Raw genomic sequence first — 27,923 nt, 5'->3', positions numbered from 1 at the left:
GAGAATGTAACTAACTATAGCTTGCCTCTCAACAAGCACGGATCACGATCAGTGTTTAACTATGGAAGTAGCCTAAGCAACAACCCATTCCCACCACGTATCTACGCACCACACTCACGAGGGTCTAGTAATCCCTTTTAAGAAGCACTGAAACTAATATACAGAGTACGTACGGAGGTACCTGATACCATATTACAGATGTACCGGAAAACATTTCCCCAGCTTCGGATGACGCTATCAAGCCCAGGGCACATCACCTGGTACAGCGGCTGGGTGGTGGCTGGCGGCTGGCTTGGACAATTGCGGATGTGGCGCTCGCCTTCGTCCCACTTCCAGGGGAATGGGATAGCCAGGCTCAATCGGGTCGGGCGCTTTATTTTTATTGTATTTTATTTTATTTTATTTTATTTTTGGTTTTTTGTTAATCCTCAGCTATTTCCAATACCAAGCTGCAGTAGTTTTAAGCTTGGGCATGAGTTTATTCAATTAGTGTTGATATGTAGTTCGTTAAGGAGATTTCAAAGGCTGTCATAGACATGGGGATGGGCGGGTAAGAGATAAGATGGTTTATTTGAATTTTTTTTTATTTGCTTTGCTAAGATGAATAACCGCTTTGGTTTGGGGTATGGTAAAAGCAGATGTCTTCAGAGCCCACAAGTGGATGTTTGTTGACGTCGACGTAGATGTCAACCCGAATCGAATCGTCAGACCAGGACGATTTCCAATGTACAGAGATAATGGGGGCGGAGAAGGTATAATCCGGTGCATGTGGAGGAAAAAATGGAAGCAACGAAGACAGGAGAAGAGTCTGCTGCTCCATAAGAATGTTTTCCAGCCCTTTTTGCTTCGGATTTTTGTAAACCGTGCAGCTGCTTGCTTGCTTGCAGATCAGGGCCGTGAGAAACAAATGCAACTCCCAGTAACGGTTTCCGAGTCTAAAAAAAAACAACAAAATTGCCCCCAGTTAAAAAGAGGAAAAGGAAAAAAAAAAAGCTGCCCTAACGCCGAGCGTGCTATGCCACAAAAATACACCATGCCGCCCGTAGAAGTTGAGAAAATAGAAATCGGTGAAATGTGAGGTCGAGGTTTGGTGGAGAAGAATAATGGTCAATATGAACAGTTAAAGCCCGAATTATCTGAGCGAATGTGTCACACTGCGGAAACGCCGGTCAAAGATTGGCCGTTGCCGTCTCGCATCAGCGCCAAGGCCGGTGATCAGACCTCAGCAGCCAACACATAGCACGCAATGGTGTCAGTCTTTCGACAGGATGTCATTCGGAGATGAAGGGATACAGCGACGAGCGAATAAAACAGAAGTGGAACGTCATGTTAATGCGGCTGGTGGACGCACTTGAAGACGAATCAACAACTGTGAAGTCGGCAAGTAATTAAAGTTCGAGTTGTCCTTTCATCAAGCGGCAATTGTGTGAAATGAGAATCATGTGGTCCTTGTCGTAAATACTGCCTCATCGCAAGCCAAGGCAGTGGGCCTTGAAAATAAAAGATAAACCTCGACCCCAGGATTTGACCACGTGCGTTGCTGGATGTGTTCTTCCAGTCGTAGACTGTTGTTCGATGAATTGGTGATAAATGACCGCATAAAAAGTACCCGTAAAACACCAGGAAAATATGCGTGAAGATGGATATATCATAGAAAGTGATTCGATCTTTCGCGGATTTCAGAGCGAAAAGAGAAAAAAAAAAAATTCCTGGCAGTTTAAGGCGCAGGCCAGGATGGCGACGCTGCGCTCAGTCTACTTCTGTGACTTCTTGACTTTGGTGGTACTGGACCTCGACATCTCGCTCTTCATATTCCGAGTTAATCCGCCAATGTAGTCCTGCAGGAATCTGTTTTCGTTTTCGAGTTTGTCGTGATCTGTTTTCACAGCATCGATTCGTTCGGCTAGGGCTTGAAGAGACGACTGAAGGGCCTTCGCTTGTCTTCAAAGTAAAGAAAAGTTAGGTATTGAGCAGTAAAGTGGCATTGCTTGCGTCAGCACTTACTCTTGAAGGGTTTGTCTGGCCTCCTTGCCCAGTCGCTCGAGGTCTGCGGAATTGCGACGAGGACTCATGGCTCGCGCGTCGTCAGGGGGGAATTCTTCTTCTTCGATTTCAATTTCTGGGTGATCCCGGGGTACTAATATTGAAGCGCTCGGCTTTCGACTAGCCATACGCGGACGTTCGGGGCGACCCCTTCGATCGGTTTCCGCGTCGGATATGGAAGAGGATGAGGAGAGCGATGACATATGGGCACGGTTGCTTTCATTCGGCTGAGGCAGAGTCGGAACCGGAGAAGAGCCATGCACATCTGACGTCGATGCCATATTATGGGGGGTAGAACACCTGTGGTCGACGCTGAACGGGTTCTATGGTCTGAGGCCGACGAGAACCAGGGGAGGGAGAAAGGTTGATTTGTAGGCGACAACGGGTAAATAGTAACACCACTTGTTGAAACTACCTCTAGCGATCACCTCAGATGAAGAATCTGCGTTTCGCTGGAGGTAGCTGTCGTGAGCGCTTCAGAGGGTTGTCCCTGGGGAGAAGATTTCCAGAGTGGTGAAGCGGAGGCAAAAAGCCGGGGAGAAGGGAAGGATGGGAAGAAGAGAGGCGGCAGAGGCGAGATAGGGAAGAAGGGAAAGGAAATGGAAAAGAAAAGAGGAAAGAAAACCGGAGGAGACCGTTTGGAGCGATCCAGGGGAAGGGGAGGAAAGCTTGAAAGAAGTGAATTGGAGGGGTGGAACTGGGTTTTAGCGAAGGTTGGGGACTGAGCGACGCCGAATGGATGCTTTTGCAACAAAGCAGTTCAAGGAATGTCTCTTTTGAGGGGCCGCTGCTTTCGAAGTTGGTTGCAGTCTGTTTGGGGAAGAGCAACTTCTACTATCAGGGCGTGTTTTTCCCTTTCTCGGACTCGATATGAGGGCGTATTATTGCGGTTTGGTGGTGTGAAGAAAGTTGGTTTGTAAAGCCTGAAAACGGCGGGCAGACTCCGGGTCAAAAGAACCGTCTCCCACGCAAAACGAGAGATTTGGAGGAAAATGTATCCGGCCAGGAGGACAACAAGAAACGAATGCTGTTTGGAGAGTGAAGATCCTTGTAACTGTGAAAGGAGAAGCGGTGGAAGGTGGAAGAGTCTCTGATCAAAGATCCAAATACCGATGTATTCCTGCCAGTCTCCCGATCTTCATCTGGAAATCGTGAAATCGTACTTTCGCAGGCGTATCGGTGCTGTATGTGTTCCTCTTGTAATATATACAGTATCGCTGTTTACAAAATTACCACTAGGTCCAAACGGAGTTAGCGGTACCAAAGAACTCGTGGCCGCCACTGACTGAACGGATCCCCAGTCAAGGTGCGAGTCTACCGTCTACGAGTCCCTTTTGTTAACTGGCGTGTTGCGCGTATGAGACATTTTCCTATACCTCTCATGATATGTGACACTCTGCTCGCCTCTCAGCTCGGTGAAGGAGGGAAATCTTGTGTTTGGTCGGTGGGGGCGTTTTAGGGGGTTCGTTGCTGGAGTTCGGTCGGCCATCCACGGTTCTTTTCGCGCGCGTTCCAACATTGTCAGCCCCTTGGTTCGACAACGCTCAGCTGGGAGGGGCAGCAACGCCAACCAACGAGAGCCCGCTGCCGGGGAATAGACGGTGATCCTCATCATCGTCCGCCAGAGTTGGAACGTACGCAATATGATGATCAAGGCTGGCGATGCCGAAGGAGGATCATGGGGAAACGGCCTGACTTGCGAATAAATCATTCCATACACTGCATGCGCCCATGCGGTCACTTTCCTCTACTCACTACGCTTCCCGTGTTGTTGCCAGTTGCCACTATCTGCGCCCTACTTCAGCCTCTCAGGCCCGCACTCCGCAATCGCCTCGCCTCTCCAGGCGACACACCGAAGGAGCAAATGACATTCCGTCCGCGCCTCTTCAAATGCGCACTGCCAATGAGATTCACCCGAGGCGATCAAGAGTATGGGGTCAGGAAGAAGCCATGCCGTCTCGGTTACGGGGTGGCTGAATTTCTGAAATAAAGGTCCCATGCCGAGGAAAGAATATGAGGTCACGCACTGTCGATCAACTGAGAGAGACACCAGACGGGGATTCTCTGCAGTTATGCGAGGTAGGGGAGTCAGAGGCTCCAACTCCGAGTCAACACCATCATCCAGGGCATGATTACTTCTTGTTATATCCCCGAAATATCGCAGCATCCATTCTTTCTTCAGTTGGTCTGAAATACATTACACAGCAGATGTAAGGTGGAACAGTACTGGTGACTAGTGACTGGAGCCTTTGCTCCTCCCCACCGTCAAGCAAACGTCTGTCGTCGGGCGATCTCTACCTGCAATGGCATCACTCAACTTTGATGTTTCACGCTTGATTGGCACCTTATTTGACCTGTCTGCAAGCTCCAGTGATTATAATTTCGACCCTGAAAAGAAATTAGGTAGAAGGAAAAAAAAAAAAAAAAAAGAAAAAGAAAAAAGGAGTTGGACCTCGAAGAGTGTCTCCTCATGCCCGGGCCGCTAACGATGTCATCGTCACACTGGACAATCATTGGAGATATATAGAATTAATACACCTTAATTGTATGCACCGAGTCCGACACTTCATTTTGCTTGGCTGGCGACCCCAGAAGGATTCAGGAAATGGCATGTCGCCAGTCCGGGGGGTGCAGGATGCGCCTGCCAGTAGCTCTCAAAATGCCCGATCCAAAATGGCGGGTACCAAAGAAGATCGATGGCAAGGGGCTTGGAAAGGAGACAGAATTTTCCTTTCCAGTTCCTCTCTCGACTAGGCGTGTCCCTTGCGGTTCCAGGAGTGGGCCGAGTTCCCAGCCCACTTTGAACCAGCAGTTCAACTTCGTACGTTTAGACGTTCTTAACCTCATCCCTCTTGTCGGTGTCGTCACTTGCCCCATTGGGATGAAGGACTAGCACCACAGCGGCAGAGAATATCATGGAGGCGTCTTATTGGCCTTTGTGCGTCATTTGCCTCCGGCGAGCGGACGAGACCTCAAAATCGGAACTTCAGAATTATTCTTTTGGCGTGAGTGGACTACGATGACTGGATGGCCACCGCCTGACTGGAGAATGAGATTCTGTCAAACAGGGTGGTGCACCGCCATCCGCTGAGCCTATGCCGACGGCATAGGCAGAGGCAGAAACAGAAACAGAAGCTGTTTCAAAACCCGCCCACTCCATGTCTGGGGCGAGAAGGATATACGTCATTCGACAGGCCCCCTTCAAAGCTTCAGCCGTTCAACGGATGCTGGAGGCAACAAAGAAAGTAACTGATCGGGGACCACTCCACAGCTCCCGGCGGGACCAGGAATCGTGGTTTCTTCTGCAGCAGTGCCGAGTGCAGGCTGCTGCCAGCCTGCCACTGTCAACGTACATGAGCCCCCATCAGGTGAAAACTGCCGGAACGTTTCCCCGGCTGTTCCCTCCCACAAAATAGGCTAGAGAATGCGATCGAAAACTGTAATGCCGAAATAACAACCTCTCGGGCTCTCGCAGGTCACGTTGCCCATTTTGTTGGCATGTCTTGACCGACAACACATCTTCAACACGAGAAGTTTGTCCCCTCCCGTCAAGACAACAAAGACAGTCAAACAGCGGCAAAGGGCTAAGACGCTGGGACCCAGTTGAGGCCGTTCCTGTCGCCCCCGCATTAATATATAGACGACGGGTAGCTTGTGACCGACGAAGACAGCCTTACACCGGTGTAGAGCCAGGAGCTCAGGACTCCCTTGAAGCAATGCCGCCGCTGTTGAGTTCTTCACTTGGATCGCCTTGTCATAATATTAGTGGATCAAGTGCGTCCCTTTTTCAAGTGAACGAGCGAGTGTCTGAGTGGCCACTACTGGCCTTCAGCACTCAACAGACGCGTGAATTCTCCGCCTGATGGTAAAATACACTGGATACTATACGATACTGGACCGTACACAGTTGACCGGGGAAAAGCAATAACATACGTACCACATACGGTAAGGAACTTTCGTTCGGGTACGTCCCACCGTCCGCCGCCGCGTGACTCGCGGGTCCCTCCAGGGCTCTCCACCGGCCATTCCTCATTTCCAAGGTCCATGGTCCATACTTCCAATCGACAATGCCATTTTGAGGCGGATTCAGGCAGTTCCAGCTGCTGTAACATTGTCTCATACTTGGATGATGTTTATTTGTTTACCACGGCGACTGCGATACACCGAGCCCACCCCAAAACCCGGGGGAGGAATGATTTCGTCATGATGGGCCTTGACATCACTGGCTGCAATCATCCCTGCTCGGCTGATAAAGAACGGTGCTGATCCGCAACCGGCCATTGGCTGCCGCCCACCCTCCATTTTCGAGTTGGCTGTTGGTCAGCATCTGCGTTCATTATTTACATGGGAGACGTCGATATCTTCATAGCTGACGGGGGAGAATGAAGCATGTGTGGATGGCATCGACCCCAGGAATATCTTGGGGCAGAGGCATGCGCAACTGGTATGTTCAACCCAGCATCATTGGATGTCGTGTTCATAAGGCTGACCGGCCAATGAGTACTCGACGGCGCCCTCCGCCTGCAACAATGTAATCTGTGTGACGATGCTGGTGACTCCCTTGTGCATATCAAAATTGCGCAGGACTCCTTCAATACCCATTCGACAATATCCATGAATGTTTCATGTGTTAACTAGAGCCTAAAGTACAACTCCAAAAAAGGAAATATATAGTGCATGCTTCCAATTCTCGAAACTCGAAACACCCGACCTCCCCGTCGCCCGTTGACCAATTTTAGCAGACAAGCACTCCTAGCCTTGAACCCTGCCTTGGAAATGAGGAATCCCCACCTGCGCGGCTGCATGTGGCTTGAACGCCCAACCTACTGGGCTCTTATCTTGATTCTTGAATCTTGATCAGTGCGTGTGGTAATAACATCTCCATCGCGGATATTATCCGGGCTTGATGAATACGCCCGACAGGTATCAAGGGGGAGTGCAGATGTAACCATTAGAGCCCGTCCCGGCGTCCATACCTTTACGCCGGGCGATCTGCTGCACATCTCAAACATCGGTGAAGAACATCCACGTCCAACACATCTCTCAAATAACCTCAAATATCCAACGACCCAACAAGGAAGGAAAAAGCAAAGAATACCCACACTGCCACAGATTACCCGCAACTACCGTCAATAATAATACCCACCCACTCTGCAAGACGTCCAAAAAAATGCAAAGACGCGCAAAGCGACACAACCAATCAATGCCCTATATAGATTGGAATTCATCCAACCCTCATCGTTTTAGCGTGGTATTTTCCCTTCTTTTATTCCTTCTCTGGCACCTCATACCAATCTTCCACGTACTGGGCCTCAACGGGGCAACATCGAATCCACCCGGTCACGCGGAAGTATCCAGTAGGTCTTCAACTTCAAGCCTTCATCGTGAGTTGGCAAAGACACGAGTCGCAGTCTCGTCGCGGACATCCTGAAGATCATTCAAGCAGTCCCATTACGAATTCTCCAGGCTCCGGGATTGCAAACCCAGCTCCGATGCAGCCACCCACTTCTCAACTTCAATGGGGAATAAGCCAGTCTCCCGGAATGACTGCGACTAGGTGCGGTATTATTCAAAAGATGCGGTTTAGGTAACCCCAGGGCCTTCAAGTAAGACAGAGAAGCTGTCGCTGATATCAACATCAGGGGTGGATTGAGAATGCGACGGGGTTCTGTACTCTGTAGCACACGGGTCTGTATCAATGCCACAGTGAGAGCTTGGGTACCGTCACTCATTCTGCAGTGTACTCTTTCAGGTAATCCTTCGGTATATTATCGTCATCCTAACCATGGCAGATATCCGACTCGACCTTCCTCTGTCGAATTTATGAGGAACTCCTTGTAAATCGGATGTTGTAGAAGTCGGTCAGTACGTATTGATATGGATATGGATTCCTGCATGGATGCGCGCAGATCCGCAGTTCCTTCTCGTCTCCACGTACCATAATCGACCATCTCTCTCCCTAGAGGCTGGCTGCAAGCCTGCAACTAACTCACGGGGACAACCTTACCATACTTACCTAGCTAGGTATGGTGACGACCATATTGTATCAAAATCCAAACAACGTAAGCACCATGTCAACCACGAGAGAGAACAAAAAAATTCCGCCAATCCGCAAAGACAAACGGTTGACCGCAAGGCAAACGGCACTGACAACGGACATCCATATCAGGTGAACAATAATAATCAACGATTCATGGATTCACGCAACCCACCATGGCACCAGACGACCTCAACCCATTTCCTTAGCCCTTTAAACTCCACAGCCTCCGATGCACATTGCCTCCTGCCAGGACCTTCGTGTATCGCCATCGCCATCGCCATCGCCAATAACTCGCCCGGGCGCTCACTCCCAGAGAGTCCCAAGGACAGCCCGGAACAGGGATTTTCTCCATTCCTAACCAAGAGCAGGATAGCCCCAGGACCTGCTCCGACTTAGGCAGAGGCGAAGGATTCGACCGACCACCTGGGCGGGTTCCTTCGGTGATTTGGGCGATTCGAGGGGGCCAGTGAGCGGCGCGGTTTAGGGGGCTCGATGAGGAGCGTTGGAAACTAATTTTCGATAGACTAACAGTCACTAACTGCTCTTGGCCTCTTAGTCTTCTATAATATATGAAGGTTATATTATTATTCGGGTTCATTTTGGGGCCGGGACCGATGGACTGAATTAGTTTAGTTGCATACGGAACTAGTAGGGGAGAGACTGGGTTCAATTACGAGGCCGTTTGTGCCGGCTTCGACTATTGATTTGTTTGGTAATTTACAGATCGGAGGTATTATTGATTTGGTGTATAAGGATATCTTTCTTTATATCCTGGTGGATAGGACACGAGGACAACATACAAGCACACAGGGTACTGCAGTGCCGAGGCTAAACTACCCATAGTATTAAGGGGGGCTTCCCTAGCTCGTAGAGCTTCAAATGAAATCCCCGGACAGGGACGGAGTCGTTTTCCATTGGAATAAGGCTCGGAGGACCGAGACGCCCCCAGACTGCGTTTCCACTGTACGTCCTCGGCCACGGTCGTTGTATTCAGGTTGTCCGTTTCGAGCCATCACCGCCGCTCCCTTGGACTCCGGCGCTGACGTCGCGTTTGTCGACCAGGATGGTGGCATCAACTCGGGGTGATTGCGGTAGTCTGTTGCACCGTCTGGTAGAGGGCTGATTTCGTCGGACATCGAATCCTCATCGTCACCGTCATCGTCAAATACCTGGTGCCGCTTCCCCCACCACATACCGAATTTACCCTCTTGGTTTCGCGTAACTAGAGCTGCCTCAGCGTTGCGCTCGATCCATGGACGGTATGTTCTGCACAATGACTGGTGTAGTTCAAAGGAGCGCTCGAAGTGGTGGCTTTGCAACCACGATTGTGTGCGGAGGAAGCGCTCCTCCTGGGGACGGAGGGGTCGGCAGAACTCCGCGAAATGGGTGAAGAAGATGCCCTTGAATGTTTGGCCGTCTTGAGAACAGTCGCCCCTTGAATCACAATAATCTTCGAGGATTCCTGCGCGGCCGAGGCCCTTCCAGCGTTGGCCGTATATATTAGGCCAACCCGTTGCTCGTTGGACATTATTGATGAGGTCGTGCCCGTCAGAGAGGTATTCATCTAATCCGGTGGCCAAGAAAAGGCCTCTTAGCCCACTGAGTATCACCCCTTGGTTGTATGTGTACACCATTGTGTTGAGCTCGTCACATCGAGCTGTTCCCGGCTGCTGGGGACTTTTGTAGCCAGTTATGTGGAATCCATCGCCATACAGGTCGTGGACCCCTGTCATGTTGGAGTGCTTCAGCCATCTGTATGCCTCTTGCGCTCTGCGAAGATAAACAGGATCATGAGGCAAACCGTCATCAGAGTCTCCGCCCTGCAAAAATGGCGAATCGATCAGGTCACCGGGGAAATAGAGGTACATCCCAATGCTGGCCGATATATACAATTCATTCGTAATAGCATTTTTGTACGGTAGTAGGTACGGACTCCAAATCATACCGCCTCCGCAGACGGCTGTGTCCCAGCCCGCCGAGGCAAGGTCATAGAATATCCGAGCACGGTGCGCCGCCGGTGTCTGGAACTGCGTCCCATGCCACGGCCGTCCACCACTCCTGGACAAGCCCTCATAGTGCAAATCAGAATGCAGCACCTGGAACTTGATATTTTCCAGCCATCCCAGCACAACCCATAGCATATCATCATACGCCTGGTTTCTCAGCGCGAAATCATTCTCTCCAAAGTAGTACGTCGTAACTTGTGCGAAGAAACGGCTGACAAGGTTCTCGAGCGCCACATAGTTCTGAGCTGCCGCGCCGCCATCGGATACGCTCGCATTTCTTAGCAACTCCGCCATCAATTCATCGTCCATGGATGTAGTCAGCGCAGCAAGTGTCGCAGACACATGTGTCCCATGGACAGCCCTAGTCCAGTCATTGCCAGACGGCCATGTACCCTCCCAGAGGACAAAGTATTCATCCTGCATTACATCGAGAGCGCCTACAAGATCGCGCAATGTCTGTTTGTATAGCTTCGCGGGGGGCGGCAATTGATGGTTGTCGTCGCGATAGAGGTCGGCCGGCGGAGCTGGGTCGCCCTGCGAAAGTATCCGCGCATAGCCCTCGGAGAGACAGCCTAACAATAAAAGGCACCATAACGTCCTGAGGAGCGGTACCATTGTAATGATGCCTTTGCGCGCTGTCTCCCCCAACCCGAGTTGGAGGAAAGCGCTGATGTCGTCAGCGAAGGATAAGAGGCCGATAAGGACGGAGGACCGCCGAAGACTCGGTGTGAGGAGAAGTAGGGAGATGGATAGATGGAACCCGCGGCGCGCATCCAGTTGAAGAGGGCAGGCGCGTCTACATAACCCAATGCATCCTCATGGGATTCTGGGGGAAAAACAATGAATAATTGCCGATTGAGGTGAATTGAAGTGGACAGGCCTAAGATGCGAGAAGCGGGGAGGAGCTTGGGGGTCGCAGAGTCTCGTCCCGTCCCTGCGGCTTCCCCGACGTCAATGGAATGCTCCGCCTGACGCGGCGCACAGTGAAGAATCTGTAATTATTCCATGCCATTAACTATTCTATCCCAATCCAATTGTTCTGCTTTGTATGTCCAATGGTCTACAGAATACATTCACCCTCTTTAGTCCTTGGCGATGGCATCACGCGCTCTCGCTCTCCACGTGTGCAAAGGAACTCTAAGTATGGGTAGTCCGATGTCCCATTCGTCCGCAGAACCGCATGGTGCGTCGAAGCCATGCATTGAAGTATAGAACGAATCGCCTGTCATACTGCACAAGGTACTTTCTACATTGTCTCTCGTATAGGAGCTTATGCGAATGCGGGGTCCAAAGGTAAAAAGACAAGGGCATAGGTCCCAGTCACACGACACTTTATATTGTTTATGTGGATATCACGCGGGAAACCCGATCGTAACAGCCCAAATTTTGAAGACGATTTGATATCTCAGTAGAATTAAGATCGGTGGGTATCTATGTTACGCGTCAGCTGGGGCGAAGGAAAGAGGAGTCTCTGTCGGGTCATCCATACCACACCAATCAATATAAATGACGCCGGCCAGTATAACCCTGAAATCCACTCCGCTCAAACATTCAACCATGTTCTGAGAGAGGGACGGAGGATACTGCCGGCTAGTGTCGCTTTACTCGCGGCACAACCTTTGCTTGAATCGAGTCCGAAAGCCGATAGCAGCATTTTTTTTCTTTTCATATTCTTAACCGCCGAATGTAACCAAGTGAAGGGGAAAACACGGTAAAGCGCGCTGAGTGAAAATGGGAAATAGGAAAAGAAAGAAGCGACTTCATCTCAGAGCAACGGCGATAGTAAATCATATGGTATCTTAATCCCTTTCGTTCTCAGCTCCGGGGCTGCGGCTTCGGTCACGGCTCCTGCTGCGGTTTCTTCCTCCACGGCCGCCTCCTCTTCCTCCGCCTTTCCCCTTGTTATTGGATGGCGGTGGTCGAACAAATGCGTAGTCGACTTCGAGGGTTTGGTCAAGCAACTTGGAACCATTCAATCCCTTAATGGCCTCGGCGGCTTCGGGGAGCGTTGAGTATTCAATCAATGCGTATCCCTAGGCAAGCAACAAAGTCAATATCCATCGCAAATCTAGATCGAAGACCGAAAGGAAAGGTGGGATGAATCTACCTTCACGTAACCCGTCCGGCGGTCAAGGTTCAAGCTGAAGTTCTTAATCGCGCCATACTCGGCAAAAAGGTCCGTCACATCTTCCTCTGACGCTTCCTCGTGGATGTTCGTTACAATCACAATCCACCCTTCAATACTGCGCACTGCAACAGCGTTGGATTGCGTCCTGGCATCGGTGCCGCCAGTGCTCGTCTGCTCGGGGGCTTGCTCCTCCGCGACAGGAGGGTCGACTTCCATTTCACCAGACATTATGATGGCCTAAGCGATAAAAGGTATTTCAGTAGAACGGCGCGGGGCAGAACGAGTGACGTGGATGGGCGACAGAAAGACTTGTGAATGTCAGGGTCGCGAGGATCTGGTCGATGAAGCTTTGGTGTGCTTATGTAATCAGATTGTATTGAACCGCAAACCGACATTCCAATAGGCGATAAGGCGTCAAGGGAATTGAAAAGGGGGTACTGTTTTATATCATAGGATAATGTAGCACTTTGTATACTCTGAAGTTGGTGGGATTGTGCGCTGACCCTAGAGGTTGAAGAGCGTTGACAATCACTAATGCCATCAGGTGCCAGGCACAACAGTTTGCACCGCCAGATATCAGGTTATATAGGAACCTGTCGCCAATTGCTAACGTATCTATACATTATTATAAATAGGATTTCTGTAGCTATGTCCAATGAAATGTCATGTGCTTTTTGGCTTTGAAGACTGAAGGTGAACCTTGACAAGCTGTTGGCTTGCAATATATAATTCTGTGGGTGTTCGATGCCCCCAACAATACCAACAGAGTGTTGCTATGTTCCAGAATGCATGTCCCTTCTTTTGCAATGGATATGCAACAATGGAAAGGAAACAACAATTTCAATGATAGTATTTGTGGTATAAGGCTCACAATTCAATATTATCCCCATACCTTTCGCTCTCAGCCCCGCAGGTATACTAGAAACCTGAAGAGTAGGATATGAAGAAGTAGGATACACTCCTGGAGAATACTAGATTATAGGATAAGCTTCTGAGGAGCAAAGTGAGGCTGATAGCAGCCTGTGTGTTATGCTTGGTACAGTGAATATCAGGGCAGGCCTAATGGAAGATATGGTAAAGAATGGCCAGACGCCTTTGAAGAGCCACAAAGACCCTTGAGCTTTCACAATGTTCTATGTTCAAGTGAATCAGCCCTGTATTTAATTGGCAGTTCCCCGAGTGCCTACCTTCTAGAAGCCAGGTATTCATAACATTGCAGATGTGAAACCCCAAGGTCGATTCGGGCTCATATGTGAAGAGGACGCTGAAAACCGCTCATAAGTAAGTGAGTGAGAGCCTACCACCCGCCATAACAACTGTGTTATGAGGGTCTCTGACCTCAATTCCTTTCTCTTCTCTCAGTGAGGCTTCTTGAAGCCAAAGAGAAGCGAGACGTTGCTTGAGAAACCGTGACCTTGGAGTTATCCAAAGCAAGCATTACAATATGTTGTGGTAAGTCCTCGCCCCCATACCCCCAACGATGACTTCAAATACTGACGAAACCGCTCCATTAGCCAGGACCCAAAGTGTATCTGCCACCCGCGCAAGCCGAAGCCCTTCCAGAGGCTCAGACTCACCCTCCGCGGCCCCAATCCAGACCAAGTTCGTCGACTTGACCAGCCAGGCGCACAGCTCGACATCATCTTCGACCTGATAGGAAACAACATCCATCTACGAGAAGCAATCGGCGATCCCGAATTCCGCGATACCTCATACTCAATCAACTTCTTCATAGAGTCCAAGATGATGCAATTCGAAAACCTGAAAGGTCTACCGAACAACGATCTCCTCCTCTCCTTCCGCATGCGAAGCTCGTTCTGCTGTGCATGGGGCAAGAACAAGATGAGATACAGGGAGAAATACAAGGGATTTTCGCCTAACAAGGCGGAGAGTAAGCTGTACAACGAGTTTTACCAGTGCGATTGGCCCGAGCAGCACCTCGAGCTACTTATGCCGGCAGATCGCATCATGGGATGGAAGACTGTTGCCCTAATTCTGAAGACTTTCAAGCGCATATCGCCGGAGAATTGGTGCCGTATGGTGAAACTTGGAAAGACAAAGAAGTTTCCTCGCGTTGCGGGCTTGGACTGGATGGCTATTGAGGCTGATGTGATGCCCAAGAAGGAAGAGCTTCCTCCTACTCCCGCGATGACGCCCGAGGAAGAGAAGAAGATGTACTTTTTTGCCCAACAGAAGAAGATAGCAGCGAAGAGGGCATATCACCAGCAGTTAGCTGCTCTAGCCATTTGATGAGCAGGTGTATGAATGTTTGCATGCATCCACGCCACTTGGTTTCTTTGCACAGAAACAACGGGTGATCTGATCATGACGGCTGCATCTGACACTGCAAATATTTTCATTTTCGGGGGTGGATTTGTCTTAAGATACCCATACATGAATGGCGTTCTGAATAGTACAGGGTCAGGAAATTGGGACTAATGTTTATCGACCTGGAATATACATAGAAGTCGTTTACATATGGAGCAATGAAATGTTGTTAATAGCAGTACTACCAGTCGTCAGTAGATTATTACAAATAATGTCACAGTTTAAGTTCATTGCATTAGAATGGTCCAAGTCTGTTTTTCAATCTTTACGAGGACATACAAAATAGCTTTAATTCAAGGCTTTGCTGAGGTGACAGACCTTGACATGTTCCCATCATCCATCTCTTTTTCCTTCGAATGGTTCTGAGTTTACATTGTGTTGCTCACCTCATCCCTTTGTGTTGTTTAAAACTAGCAACTAATGGTCACTTTCACCAATCGATTTTGAATTGTAAGCTGTCGTACATTCATATTTATCATCCATTATTCCTCCCATTGGGCCTTTACCCCTCGTTCTGTTATCATCCACTCGTTAGTTCTAAGGATACGATGGTGTTTTCACGATGCCTGCTACAATGGCTTTATGCTGCTGCATCGGTGACGCTTCCCATATCGGTACTTTCAGCAAATATCGATGCCTGGAAAACAAGAACCGTCTACCAAACCATGACCGATCGCTTCGCCCAAACGGATGGGTCGACCACTCGTGCCTGCAACCTTACAGAAGGAATCTACTGCGGTGGAACCTGGAGAGGAACGATAAACCGTCTTGACTACATCCAAGACATGGGATTTGATGCCGTCATGATATCCCCAATTGTAAAAAACATCGAGGAGCGCGTTTCATACGGAGAAGCATACCATGGCTACTGGGTTCAGGACATGTACACCCTCAACCCGCATTTTGGGACCCATCAGGACTTACTGGACTTGAGCCAAGCTGTCCATGATAGGGGTATGTTCCTCATGATGGACACCGTCATAAACAATATGGCTTATCCTACAAACGGTGGGAATCCGGCAACTGATGTTAACTACTCCTCTCTCATTCTCTTTAATGACCAGGGGTTCTATCATCCTTACTGTAAGATCTACGACTGGAACGACTACTCTCAATCTCAGTATTGCTGGACCGGCGATGATATTGTTGCCCTCCCAGATTTAAACACAGAGGACGACCGCGTTCAAGCCATTCTCGAGATGTGGATTCAGCAGATGATATCAACCTACTCAATCGATGGACTTCGCCTGGATGCCGCAAAACACATCACGCCGGGCTTTCTCCCCAGGTTTCAAGAAGCAGCTAATACCTTCATGTTTGGAGAGGTATATGAGAGATCTGTTGACATTCTCTGCAATTACCAGAAAGACCTCAAAAGCGTCACTAACTACCCCATCTACTTCGCTCTCCTCGACGCTTTCACCCTCGGCAACATAGAGTCCCTCCCAAACCAAGTCGAGACCATGAAGAACCGATGTCCCAGCGTAACAGATCTCACAATATTCTCCGAGAACCATGACATTCCGCGCTTCGCAGGCTTGAACGATGACATAAACGTAAGCCATCACTCCCTCAAATCCCCAAACTCTTACGTAGGGCACACTACCGAGTCTAACCTAACCAAACCAAACCACTATATAGCTCGCCAGAAACATCCTAACATTCACCCTCCTCTTCGACGGCGTCCCGATAATCTACCAAGGCCAAGAACAACACTTCTCAGGCTCCAAAGACCCTTATAACCGCGAAGCCCTCTGGCCCTCAGGCTACAACACCTCGTCCCTGCTCTACAAAACCATAACCACACTGAATGGGATCCGCAAGCACGCGATAAAACTTGATCCGGGTTACTACGTAAACTACAACACGTACCCCGTCTACCGCGGGTGGTCGGAGATGGCCTTCAGGAAGGGCCGCGATGGGCACCAGGTTATTATGGTCTTGTCGACGCAGGGGGTCAATGGCGGCGCATATACCATCAGCATGATGGATGGATTCCAACCGTCTGTTGTCGTTATGGATGTGTTTAGTTGTAGCACGTGGACTGTTAGTGATATGGGCGAGTTGAGGCTTGATATGGATAAGGGCGAGCCGAGGGTATTAGTGCCGCGGGACATGATGCCTGGGAGCGGCCTTTGTGGGTTTGGGTAGGCGCAAGCTAGCTAGCACTGGAATCATGTTAATAAGCCTTACCCCCAGGTGTCTGGAATGGGTAGGAGTCGGGGCGTATAGTAGGTAGGTGGGGGCACTTTGGATGTTAGGGCTGACTTTGCCATGTGCTAGCTACCTTTAGTGTCCAATGGTTCTTTCCCGGAAGTTAGATTGTAGTTCTTAGAATTTATTTTAATGGAAGAGATCGAAAACCATGGCAAAATTTCTCTCTTTTTTTTTTTTTTCCTATTTTTTAACTGCTGGTTGGAGTGGAGATTTGTCTGTATCTCCTTTGACCGGCAGATACAATATGCTGTAGACGAGAGGAGCCTCATCGTAATGGTTTATGTACATAGAAAATGTGAATCTTTAATGAAATTAACGCGCCATATCAAAACATCCCAATAGAATATGCAGTACAAAACGTCTGGCCGAGCAAGTGTCTTATTAATGGTGGAAAAGGGACCCTGGAAGACCACCATCCGTCAAGTCTAAATAACCTTACCTCCGGTTGTTGTTTCGCATGGCCAGAATCTGGACCATACGGATGAAGATGTTGATAAAGTCCAACTCGAGGCTAACGGACTCGTTGACAACGTCCTTGCGGACAAGGCCCCTTTCGGACATGCGAGCGTGGTGAAGGATCTTCTGGACGTCGTAGAGAGTGAAGCCTCCGAAGACAGCAAGACCACCATACAGCCAGATCTTCTCAGACCACATCAGAGCACGGGTGGCAGTGGAGGGAAGGACAAGAGGCGCGAATCCAGAAAGGGCAACGATAGTCACACCGGCAAGCAGAGGTGCTCCCAGGTACAGGTACTTCTCCTGCTTAGCTGTGGCACCAACGAAAGCGATAGAGCCCATCATTCCAACAGTGTAGAGACCAGCACGAGCGAGAAGAGCGGGGTGCATGAACATCAACGGTGAGAGGAGCGCAGCCTGGGTGATGTTAAAACCAGTCCAGAGACCGTACTTCATAACGTAGCTGGGAGAAAGTTAGCAGCTGAAAGTCGAGCCATTTTCGGGGAAAATATCGAACTTACTTGTCGGGAGAAGTGTAGAAAGTTCCGTACATCGTTCCAATGCTGGCAACCAGACCGACACCAGCAACAAGCCAAGGGTTCGTGGCCATGAGACGATACGACCATCCGCTTGAGTGGAGAGCTCTAGCAGCAATACCGATGATTCCAATACCAAGTCCAGTGTGCATGAAAGTTTCGTTCAGATAAGACCGTTCGTAGTGAGGCATTCCGCCGTCTTCCCTTGTCTCCCGGTTGAAGATCAAGTTTGTCGCCAAGATAGTTCCACCAACGATGGCCGCGCCATAGATTAGCTTCTGGGTCATATCACCCTGCGAAGCATTGGCTGTCGGCTGCATGTATGTGCGACGGAAGGCATTCTGGAAAGTCTGTCGAGACTTCGCGAAGATGGAAGAGGCGGGGGTGAGAGGCTTCGGTTGAGCCGGCTTGAACGGAGAGCTGTGGATGAAGCGAGCGGTGTTTGCGGCCTTGGGTACCTGACGCAGAGCCGTCGGTACGGCAAAGGGGCGCCGTAAAAAGAACGCCATGGTTGTGACGAAGATATGATACTAATGCAAGATCCGAGGATGAAACCGAGGTCTTTGTTGGGAGCCTTGAAGCATTTAAAGGTTACAGCCAGTGATATCACCTGCTTACTACGGCGACCCGAACGTTCGAGAAGCGAAGTCGTCACATGACCACCATGACTAAGTCTCGGCCATAGCCCTGTTAACTCCGGCAGACTATCGATCGTGGGGTTGGATTTGAAGCTTCATATCGAAAAGTTCGCCGGTGATAACGGAGGCGTCTCGCTCCAGAAGCTTCGTACCTGACTCATCGGTTGACCCGCATATTAGTTTACAGCCACTTTTCCATCTCTTGATTCCAACAATGTCCTCTTCTCTAGAAACAATCCATCTACCCCACCTCCCCTCTTCGCTCGCTGTACATGCTGCGCTCTATAAAGATGTACAGAATGCTTCTGAATTACGGCAGCAGCTTCTCTCGGCGAACCCAGACTTTGAATATGCGTTTATCGATGCCAGTATGGTATGTTTTGCATATTCATGAAACTGCCTGCCGGCGAATTTCGCTCACAATGGGCACAGGTTCTCTCTCGAGCCCATGCCCTCTCATCCGTCTTTCGCGCTGTCAATGACTACCTGAATGAACGACTCAAGTCCCGCAATATCCACTCAGAAATCGTATTTTCACTGAGTCCGACAAATAACGTGCGTTAAGTCATAGCGAGCCAGTTGTCGGACTTCCAGAGCTAACCCAGGTTAGATTGCCGATTCTTTTCGAAAGTTCGGTATCAGCGACACTACAAGCAGCCTACTTGTGATAAAGGTCTCCGTGACGCCCGATATTACCCATGAGTCCGTTGCCACGCACCTAGCGCAAAACGTTCAGGGCACTCCTTTGCCTTTTGATGATGCGGCACTGTCGGGAATTTCGGACATAACGAAGATTAAGAAAGCTTATAAGCTGGGAGCCTTACCCTCGGTTCCGTCAAACCAGGCGAATGGGGCTTCTGACGAGGGGAAGAAGCGGCTGGAGCTCTCTGTCTTGGGAGCGATTGCACTCCGAGGAGCTACCTGAGTACTTGCGGTGTCGATTCCGCCAGAACCTTCATTCCTCCCGACTTGCACAAAATGCGAAACGCGAGCAGACTTGAGTCGGCTAGCTCATCCACGAAGCCAGCACTAGCAAACCTGTTGGCCCTTAGGCGCAGCCACCCCGCGACTGGATATACTTTCGAAGCTAGTTCTTCCTGTCGCGCTCAATTGTGTCGTGCCTTTAGAACACCGCTGCAAACAGGTTCTACAGCTCACCCGGTTGGCGCTCCAGCAGCCCGCTCTGAAGGGATAATATAACTTCACATTGTCTATAGCAGCAGTAACTACTATAAAAAGCCCAATACCCATGACAGTTCGTAGATCTTGGAGCAATATGCAGGTCTGTGGAGAACTGTGGCTGAATGCCATTGGTTGCCTGGCCTACCACAGGCTCGTCCGAAAGCGGTAACCCGTATTTGCCAAGACCGTCCTTATCGATTGCCCATCTCCAACATTTCAAGGTGGACAAGGTGACTTACCAAAACTTTCAGCTTCACAAACTCCGCCTTACGAGTGGTGCCCAACGTCTCCAGCATGGCTTGCTGTGGTATACTTCTTCACTGATTATCTATGCATGCTCAGTATCATTGCGACTTGTCCCCCCCGCCGCGATGTCTCCTGTTCCCGATATCGTCGTGCTCTCTTCCTCCCCGGAGCACAACGCAATTTGCCCAGCGCCACAACCTGTGAGAGACACGGGAAATGTTTCACTTAACGATAACCTTTCGTCTCCGTTGGTCTCGCCCTCTGAACCGTTTCGGCCTCCGACGCGTTCTAGATACTTCGCCCCTCCGAAGTTCAATCAGCCGGCAACGAAAGCTAGGACAACGGAGGATACACACACGGCAAAGCAGACTGCGACCGAATTAGATGTGGGAGACAAACCAAAATCAATGCCACGAGTCCGAAAGCCTCAAAATGGACTACAAGCGGACTCATGCTACCTGGAACAGGTTGTTTTGGAAAACAATGAGAATGCGGCAACAAAACCTAAGCGGACAAGGAAAACACCAGCTAATAACGGAGCCGGAGACGAAAAACCGAAAAATAAAACAATAACTGGGAAGATCACCAAGTCGGGTACTGCAAAGTCAAAGAAAGCCACTGCAAAGCCGGCGGATTGCGACGTACCCTCAAAGTCTGCGCGAGAAGGAAGTGCTAGAAAGGAAGACCAAGATAGTTGCGAAGAGGGTTTACAACTAGAGCCAGCTGTCAAGAGGAGATTGGATTGGACACCAACGAAGGAACCTACCAAATCGATCCTTGAGCTGGATGATAAGATTGGCGTCGAAAGCAGACAGAATAGCCTCAGCAGTTTACTTTTTGACTATGGCTACGACGGAGTTGCTACTGTCCCTGATAGAGCGCAGGTGCTTGCGGATAATGGACCGACAAAGCGCCGGCGGATAGAGGTACTATACCCATTTAACTGCTATGTCGAAATTATTCAACTAATTCCAATGACCACAACAGCTTGTGGATTCCAGGGTACTTCCTGCAAAGCCAAAGCCATTAGGTGACGATGATTCCCATAATAGTGAGGAAGGCCCGGGCGTATCCGCGACCTCCAAGTCGTCTAAGCCCAGCAAGAAGCCCAAGACGCGGGCCAAACGGTTGACAACTCTGACCGCTCGCGTAACAGCGTCATATCATGAGAAATATACGGATTGCTCAGATTTTACGAGCCAAGACGTCTCCGTAGGTGCTGAGAGCTCAACGGATAAACCGGTGAGCCGCAAAGCGAAGAGAAAGGCCGACGAGAACTCTGGATTTAAAATGCCAAGGAGAATTGTGCTTTCTCCCCAAGACGCCTTGGATTCCTTAGATCAACAGGACCTTGTTTTTGGTACCTGTAGCCAGTTAGAACGGGCAGATTCTCCAACTCTATTAAGAGATACGCAGGCCGCACTTCAAGAGTCGGAGAAGGAGGAGTCGGGTGCACTTCCGTCCCAATCGAAACAATGCCCAGGGCCTGCCCACTCATCCTCTGCCATATCTCGGTTTGCGGCCCCAAGAAACCTTTGGTCCGCTGCAGCTAGAGATACAGAAGGGTCACTTGCAGACGTCGAAGTTGTCAATCTTGTTGACTCACCTGAAGGTTCCAAGGCTACTGCTCCACCTGTTAGAATTGATCAAACCAGCGATGCCAGTGAACCTAGACACTCAAACGACGTATCACGGAAGGATGGTTTGGCGCTAGATGACACGCCTGTCAACAAGGAGCCACCTGCATCTACCGCTCATGTCGTTGAACAACCGACGCGCAAGAAGCCCAAGCGGATGCCCAATTTCAATGGGAAGACTGACCTTGAATTGGAACGGGCGATCAAAAGGTATGGATTGAAGGCGATTAAAAATCGCAAGAAAATGATCGAGCTTCTTGAGAAATGTTGGGTTGCTCAGTATGGACCAGTCGCCCAAGAAGGCCACGATGCATTGCAGCCAAAAGAAACCATCGCGATAAAACCTACTGTCTCTGCTGAATCTCAACAATCCAACATCCAGGAAAGGCCGGAGAAACCTACAGAATCTCCTGAAAAGAAGTCAAAGGCACAACCCAAACCTCGGCCAGGCACTTCTCAGCAAACAGAGGAAACCAACGAAAGCACAATTCCTGCCAACGAGAGCAAACGGACGCCCACTAAACCAAAGCCTCAGCAAAGTAGCCTGCCGACCCATTCAGCTCAAACGGAACGTAGCAGCCAACCGCCATCAAAGCGATCCTTCACTGACGTCGAAGAAATTCAAGACTCGGAGGACGAGCCCCTTCTATCGCCAAGCAGAATCATCGACGAACTCTTCTCCAAGGTACAGCCAAAAGGGGCTAGAAAGAAGCAAGAACTGTCTACGTCTACCATACCCTCAAGTCCAAGCAGCCCGTCTCGAAAAGCCAAAGACACGCAATCAATTACTCTTGTTTCAGCGAATAGCAATCCCCAGCTCCCTGACCTGGGCGAACAAATCACAAAGGCCGTGCGTGCCCAACCACGGCAGAGCCAGAGCCCCGTTGGAACAAGGAAACGGCCTAGTTGGCATGAGAAAATACTCATGTATGATCCTATCTACCTCGAAGATCTTACAAGATGGTTGAACACCGAGGGCCTCAATCTCGTCAACGAGGACAGAGAGGTCGGCGCGGGGTTTGTTCGTGAGTGGTGCGAGAGAAAGGGCATTTGCTGCTGTTACAAGGTGAAGAAGAATGCTGGTCATTCTTAGCTGTTTTTTTTTTTTTTGGTATCTTGCTTTAAGAACATTCCTCCAGCCGTTATAGTGCTGGTCTATTCTGGGAATTTGCATATTCGGAGTTACATTTGGGATACCCTTATCACATGGATATATGATTATGATTTGTATATATACGAGAAGACACACACACACACACACACACACACACATCGAATACTTTGAAGCTTAAATGAGCCATATATAAAGAGGAAGACTCATTATTTCCAACTTCTATCAAAGCGCGTCTCGTCAAAATTGTTCACCCCTAGTGGCCTCTGAGCACATCGTACAGGCGCAAGAGAAAACCGCCTCTCTCCATACCCTACATCCAGGGTTATAGTAACTACTTCCTTCTTCACCCTTAAGCCCGCCGGCTTCGCCCACTCAGGAAGCGTCATAGGCCCTATAGCAAGGTTTGTATCGGGCTTTTGCAAATAGTGAGGCGAAACCATGTAGGGGTTTTGACCTGTCCCTGTGTAAGGCGGGCATTTCTTCTCGAAGGTTTGGGCCATTTTTTCTTCTTTGATTTTCGTGATTGTCGATATTGATATCCGATACAGTTTTACCTCTTTTTCTTCTCTTTTTCTGCGGGTATCTTCACCGCAGTCTGGATAGGTGTACGGGGTCTACTCGTCTAATAGCCGGTTCGTTGGCTGTAGACTCGATGGCACCTGTAAGGTATCCAAAGACAGAGACGGAAAACAGACACGGCAGGCTGAGCAGACCCTCTGCTGTGAATACTGGAGGCCCTCGAGGATTGTCGCTTGCCTTATAGATATGGGTTTCTTTCATCGATAACTGAATCTTCATTGTCTTCATTGTGGTCAATAAGGGAGGGGACAATCGTTACGGGGGACAATGCTTTGATGTAATAGTAGTAGAGTAGTAGAAAGGATATTAAAGGGATTTGGGTACTGGGTAAAAGAGCCATTTAGAAGCTTTGTATGTAGCCAGAGAGAGCCAGTCTATGGGATTTGTTCAATTTAGAGCGTAAATTGGCGTTTCGATTAAAGCGAGTCCCCGGGAAATTAATCAGACTGATAAACCGCCAAAATATTTTAAAGCTGGGATGGAACTTGGCCTGAGTTAAGGAAAAAGAGGGCACAGCATTGTTTTTGTATGCTTTGAGCTTCATTGGATTCTAGACAAGACCGGAGCTAGGAATCGGCACTCAGCGCTGGAACCCCCATCCCCAAATTGAAGAAGTGGTAGGAAAGATAAGAAATCTAAGGTACATATAGAATATCCGGAAGCCAGGTCAGCTCCAACATGCAATATAAATATGCTGGTATAGCTGTGTCAGAGTCAAACTCCTCCCATGCCCTTTCCTGTGCACCTGGACAGAAGTTGTTCAAAAAAAAAAGATAGTACCCAATTGACAAAGATCGAATATGGCCAGGATATGAACACTCCAAGACGAACGCGCTTTAAGATATGAACGCAATGCAGTAAGACTCGTAAATGTCATCAGCCGGAAAAAACAAAGGACCCGTAAGATATGATCCTCAACTCCGGTGAACGATCCAGCCGGAGTACCCAAACGAAAGAAAGAAATTAGAACCGTATATATGTCGAGAAGGAAGAACAGAGTTTCGGGATATGAAGGGGAAGGGAATATATTAAACAATAGAGAGTCGGAGACCGCTGTAGAGTAATACATGGGCCCAATAGATATACCCAGAAATAGGCATATCCTGTGCGTCGAGGCGCATAAAAGGCGCGAGAAGTATGCAACAGCATGTTCTCGACTTATCAAAACCCTGAGCTATCGGTAAAGCCTTCCGTTCACGGCGACGGTATCGAAAATTATTTTGTTCTTGTACTTTTTGGGCCCACCAGATTCAAGCCAGGGACCCAAGTTTTTGCACTGGCTGACGTCGAAGGCTTCTAACTGAGTACAGCCATCTGCCACCGACTCCACGCCAGCACCGGTGACGCGGACGCAGCCGCGCACTGATAGACGTCTTAGATGCAGAAGATGAAGACCAATGCTGCGTAATGAGGGGTCAGAAATGGCAGAGCCACAAAATGACATGTTTAGGTACGTCAATTGAGAGCACTGCAGAGCAAGGACTTCAGTTGCTGTGTCTGATAATGCACAGCAAAACGACTAAAAAATGACGCCAAATGGTTAGTGAAAAAATAGTAGTAAGCGGTTTAAAAGTGTTCTCGTACCAGATCCAATTCCTGCAGCTGCTTTGCAGCGTTGGTGAGATAGACGATGGCATTATCGGTTAGATAGGTGCAGTCTGCCAAACATAGCCTCCGCAGGTTGGTAAACTGAGCGTTACCCCAGAATTGAAACCCATGGTCAGTGATTGTGGTGCACCGTGTCAGGTCCATTGCTTCAATCCTGGAAGCTGCATGAGACGCAATGTGGTGCATAGACCTATCAGTCACATGCTTGCAATACGACAGCGTCAGACTTTTGAGCTCTGGGCACCCGAAAGTCGCGCTTGTCGATGTCAATATCGTCGGTTTAACGATGGGCTTGCCACCCTTTCCGGTGTCCTCTGGGGGCTTATACGGGCCCGGAGTTGTCCAACCAATGATTCGAGCTAGGAGTGTATCGCTGACTTTCCGACAATTGCTCAAATCCACCTCCTGCAGGCCATTGGCCTTAAGAGCCATCTCCAGGATAGCTGACGCAGTTACGTCCCAAACGCTCTTCATCTTCCATGCGACGATATTAGAGCCACAGGTGCTCACCAAATTATTGAACCCTTCATCCGTCAGGTGAAAACAGTTGCTGATATCGATGTAGCGCGGCCTATTACGGATAAACGGGCAAACGATTTTTGCCAATACATCATCAGTGAGACAGCGATTATAGACACTCAAATCCAAGTATCGGAGTAAATTCGTGGATGTGTTGAGGATTTCCGACCAGTGAAGAGACACACCACGGAGGCGCAGAAGATCATGTAGCTCGAGATATTGGAAAATCCGCACAAGAACATTATCTGGCAGGGTTCCTTGATTTTCATTGCTAGGTTCGCGCCGTGTCTTCTGCGCTGTCGGTGTGGCTGGGGTATCCGAAAGGGTGCGAAAAGATGAACTGCTAGACAAAGGTTCGGAAGGAGGCGATGGTCGCTGCTGATCTCGAGTGACTTCCTCTGGAGATAATGGAGCAACAGACCCTCGTCGACTGCGCAGTCGAACATTATCCAAGCCCACGTTGAGAAACGGGTCTGGGTCTGACGGCCGTAATACGGCATGGTCATCTATGCCATTTGGCTTTTGCGTGCCATCCAACTCTGTTTCAGTAAGAGTCAAGAGAGGCATGGATTGCCTACGAGCAGATCTAATCTTGAAGCTCTCGTCGGTGGGACTGGCATCAGCGGTGTCTCCAGCCTCAGCCATAACAACGTCGCCATCAGACGCAGTCTTGAGTCTCTCTTTGGCGGTATGTTCTACCTGATCGCGGACATCTTGAGGGCATTTATCCCATAATTCAGTGAGCACATCACCGCTGATCATGAGGCATTCAACGGCATTAATTGAGCGCACGGTTGCGGTTCGGCGAGGCGCAAGGGAAAGGCTGACTACCTCGCCGAAGTATTGGCCCTGTTTCAAGCGCGCTTTCACCTCGAAACCCGGAAATTCAATGGTATTGGGGAGAGAACGCCCCCCATTCCGCGAGTCCTTTTTCTCGCTTAGGACTTCCACCTCGCCACGAACTATAAAATAGACTTCCCGTCCCTGGGAATCCTGTTTGATGATGTCGGTGAACGGCGGGAATGATCGAGGCTGCGCATTAAGGCCTAGAAAATGAAGAATATCCGGGGGTAGACCAGCGAAGAGCGGCAGCTCTTTGAGAAGAAGTCGCACGTTAACGAGCCCATTTGCTAGCGCACTTGAAGTTCCATCAGCCAGTCCTGGACTTGGGGATTTGCGTTTCTTATTGACGAACTTTAGGCTTGCACCGTTTTGTTCAGTAAGCGACATGTCACGAGAGAAGGTTTCCCTTAATCTTTTGGATCCTCTTCGACCTGCCTCTATAAGCTCGGGCGAAGGCACTGAGGTCTCCTTTTTCTTTTTCTCTAATATCATCAACCGTTCTTGAGCTTCGTCTCTGATGGCCCGCTCTACTTCGGGAAAGCGAGGAAGAATTCTCCTGAAATCTTCCTTGGACAACACCACGAGCAGGCATCGGGATCGTGCGATGATGGTAGCAGTACGAGGTCGATCCATCAGCACGCCTATTTCGCCAAAAAAGGCGCCCGGCTCAAGCTCTGCGTATATACTTTCTCCATCTCTTGAAGTGACTGACACCGCACCTCGTACCAGCCAATATATTGCCTTTGCCTCATCGCCTTCCGTCAATATATAATCGTTTGGTGCGCAAAGCTGCGGGCGTAGGTGCTGTCCGACATCGACGAGAAACGACTCCGGAGTGGATTGGAACAAAGGAAAAGAGCGCAGTCGATCGATGAGATCCAAAGGCAAAGCTTGGATGTTAGAGGAGGCCAATGGCGACGGGCGCACCGGGCGATTCGGGTTCGTGAATGAGTCGAAGGAATGGATTAACGATACGGTGTCGGAGACGGGTGTCACAGCTTTGGTTGAACCTCCGCTGGCCCTGCCATGACGCCGCATTTTGAACGACTTTGACGCTTTTTTGGACGAGGAGGGATAGAGCACAGGACACAGAAAATCAGTTGTATGCTCCCAGCAGTAGCATAGAGTTCGGAAGACCCAGAACACAGAGCGATGACGTCGACGAAAATGGAGTGACGGGAGCTTCAGAGGAGCATCCCCAGTTCCACGGCGCGGGGAAAGGTCAGTAGCGAGCAAACATTTGAGCAGCCGACCGATGCCGCAGTTCGACTCGAGCCACAAAAAAGCTATCGATGGGATGAAACACGGAGATTCGAAGCGAGTAGAGGACTGAAAGCAAGCATTTTGCGTTAGTAAGAGAGCTTGGGAAGGTGTAGTAAATTTGGTACAGCGAGAACTGGGCCAGACTGGAATACCTCTGGAGGCGGGGATCTCCCACGTCAAACGGCAATAATTAATTTAATGCTGCCGAGCTCCACCAACACCACTGAGTCTGGACGCTAGCAAACAGCTGTGATCCGTGCGAGTATGAGATAGATATCCCTAGTGCGAAGGCCTCAAGATGTTTGCTGCTTTCAACTTGGCGAATCTCTTGCGCCGTTGACCGAGGGCAGAATCACGAACGACTGTGCGCGAAAAGTTGAGGCTTGGGAGCTGAGCACAAGATGATCCTTTCCGGAAACGTAATCTATAAGCTGAACAGAGGCTGAGTAAAAATATTTCAGAAGGGTAAATAGAAGAGGAGGTTGACAGGAGTAACAACGATCAAGAAAGAAGCTGTTTGGAGACGGCTGTACTCGTTGG

At 49.5% G+C, this 27,923-nt stretch overlaps 11 protein-coding genes across 11 annotated transcripts; 6 read left to right on the top strand and 5 right to left on the bottom strand.

The window, feature by feature from the left end:
• Positions 1 to 1,754: 1,754 nt before the first annotated feature.
• Positions 1,755 to 2,324, bottom strand: ASPVEDRAFT_53964 (short coiled-coil protein; the record flags this gene model as incomplete). The annotated part of the gene is made up of 2 exons (XM_040814866.1): positions 1,755 to 1,941; positions 2,005 to 2,324. 2 exons carry the CDS (start codon positions 2,322 to 2,324, stop codon positions 1,755 to 1,757), a joined length of 507 nt encoding a protein of 168 aa, XP_040669359.1.
• A 4,605-nt stretch (positions 2,325 to 6,929) lies between these two features.
• ASPVEDRAFT_741127 (uncharacterized protein) lies at positions 6,930 to 8,038 on the top strand. The gene is made up of 4 exons (XM_040816238.1): positions 6,930 to 7,418; positions 7,519 to 7,630; positions 7,686 to 7,761; positions 7,836 to 8,038. The coding sequence occupies exons 1-4, from the start codon at positions 7,214 to 7,216 to the stop codon at positions 7,896 to 7,898; spliced, it is 456 nt and encodes a 151-aa protein (XP_040669358.1). The 5' UTR covers positions 6,930 to 7,213; the 3' UTR covers positions 7,899 to 8,038.
• ASPVEDRAFT_741159 (uncharacterized protein) lies at positions 7,709 to 8,719 on the top strand. Its single transcript, XM_040816239.1, has one exon. The coding sequence runs from the start codon at positions 7,943 to 7,945 to the stop codon at positions 8,477 to 8,479; it is 537 nt and encodes a 178-aa protein (XP_040669357.1). The 5' UTR covers positions 7,709 to 7,942; the 3' UTR covers positions 8,480 to 8,719.
• A 239-nt stretch (positions 8,720 to 8,958) lies between these two features.
• ASPVEDRAFT_63240 (putative glycosyl hydrolase) lies at positions 8,959 to 10,791 on the bottom strand (the record flags this gene model as incomplete). Its single annotated transcript, XM_040815666.1, has 1 exon — positions 8,959 to 10,791. The coding sequence occupies exon 1, from the start codon at positions 10,702 to 10,704 to the stop codon at positions 8,959 to 8,961; it is 1,746 nt and encodes a 581-aa protein (XP_040669356.1). The 5' UTR covers positions 10,705 to 10,791.
• A 1,097-nt stretch (positions 10,792 to 11,888) lies between these two features.
• Positions 11,889 to 12,445, bottom strand: ASPVEDRAFT_134826 (RBM8 family RNA-binding protein; the record flags this gene model as incomplete). The annotated part of the gene is made up of 2 exons (XM_040807171.1): positions 11,889 to 12,122; positions 12,197 to 12,445. The coding sequence occupies 2 exons, from the start codon at positions 12,443 to 12,445 to the stop codon at positions 11,889 to 11,891; spliced, it is 483 nt and encodes a 160-aa protein (XP_040669355.1).
• A 1,216-nt stretch (positions 12,446 to 13,661) lies between these two features.
• On the top strand, positions 13,662 to 14,467 carry ASPVEDRAFT_85035 (uncharacterized protein; the record flags this gene model as incomplete). Its single annotated transcript, XM_040817642.1, has 2 exons — positions 13,662 to 13,669; positions 13,732 to 14,467. 2 exons carry the CDS (start codon positions 13,662 to 13,664, stop codon positions 14,465 to 14,467), a joined length of 744 nt encoding a protein of 247 aa, XP_040669354.1.
• Positions 14,468 to 15,210: 743 nt separating this feature from the next.
• Positions 15,211 to 16,696, top strand: ASPVEDRAFT_134013 (alpha-amylase; the record flags this gene model as incomplete). The annotated part of the gene is made up of 2 exons (XM_040807084.1): positions 15,211 to 16,101; positions 16,187 to 16,696. The coding sequence occupies 2 exons, from the start codon at positions 15,211 to 15,213 to the stop codon at positions 16,694 to 16,696; spliced, it is 1,401 nt and encodes a 466-aa protein (XP_040669353.1).
• Positions 16,697 to 16,918: 222 nt separating this feature from the next.
• ASPVEDRAFT_195214 (Bax Inhibitor family protein) lies at positions 16,919 to 18,263 on the bottom strand (the record flags this gene model as incomplete). The annotated part of the gene is made up of 2 exons (XM_040809181.1): positions 16,919 to 17,681; positions 17,740 to 18,263. 2 exons carry the CDS (start codon positions 18,261 to 18,263, stop codon positions 17,198 to 17,200), a joined length of 1,008 nt encoding a protein of 335 aa, XP_040669352.1. The 3' UTR covers positions 16,919 to 17,197.
• Positions 18,264 to 18,472: 209 nt separating this feature from the next.
• Positions 18,473 to 19,317, top strand: ASPVEDRAFT_63236 (EKC/KEOPS complex subunit CGI121/TPRKB; the record flags this gene model as incomplete). Its single annotated transcript, XM_040815665.1, has 3 exons — positions 18,473 to 18,765; positions 18,825 to 18,947; positions 19,003 to 19,317. Exons 1-3 carry the CDS (start codon positions 18,607 to 18,609, stop codon positions 19,315 to 19,317), a joined length of 597 nt encoding a protein of 198 aa, XP_040669351.1. The 5' UTR covers positions 18,473 to 18,606.
• A 628-nt stretch (positions 19,318 to 19,945) lies between these two features.
• slx4 lies at positions 19,946 to 22,550 on the top strand (the record flags this gene model as incomplete). The annotated part of the gene is made up of 2 exons (XM_040814865.1): positions 19,946 to 20,746; positions 20,808 to 22,550. 2 exons carry the CDS (start codon positions 19,946 to 19,948, stop codon positions 22,548 to 22,550), a joined length of 2,544 nt encoding a protein of 847 aa, XP_040669350.1.
• Positions 22,551 to 24,324: 1,774 nt separating this feature from the next.
• Positions 24,325 to 27,158, bottom strand: ASPVEDRAFT_134188 (cyclic nucleotide-binding domain protein; the record flags this gene model as incomplete). Its single annotated transcript, XM_040807100.1, has 2 exons — positions 24,325 to 24,669; positions 24,735 to 27,158. 2 exons carry the CDS (start codon positions 27,156 to 27,158, stop codon positions 24,325 to 24,327), a joined length of 2,769 nt encoding a protein of 922 aa, XP_040669349.1.
• Positions 27,159 to 27,923: the final 765 nt, after the last annotated feature.

This window comes from Aspergillus versicolor (assembly GCF_001890125.1).
Source record: "Aspergillus versicolor CBS 583.65 unplaced genomic scaffold ASPVEscaffold_6, whole genome shotgun sequence".
NCBI lineage: Eukaryota > Fungi > Ascomycota > Eurotiomycetes > Eurotiales > Aspergillaceae > Aspergillus > Aspergillus versicolor.
This window is presented reverse-complemented; position numbering and strand designations above follow the sequence as displayed.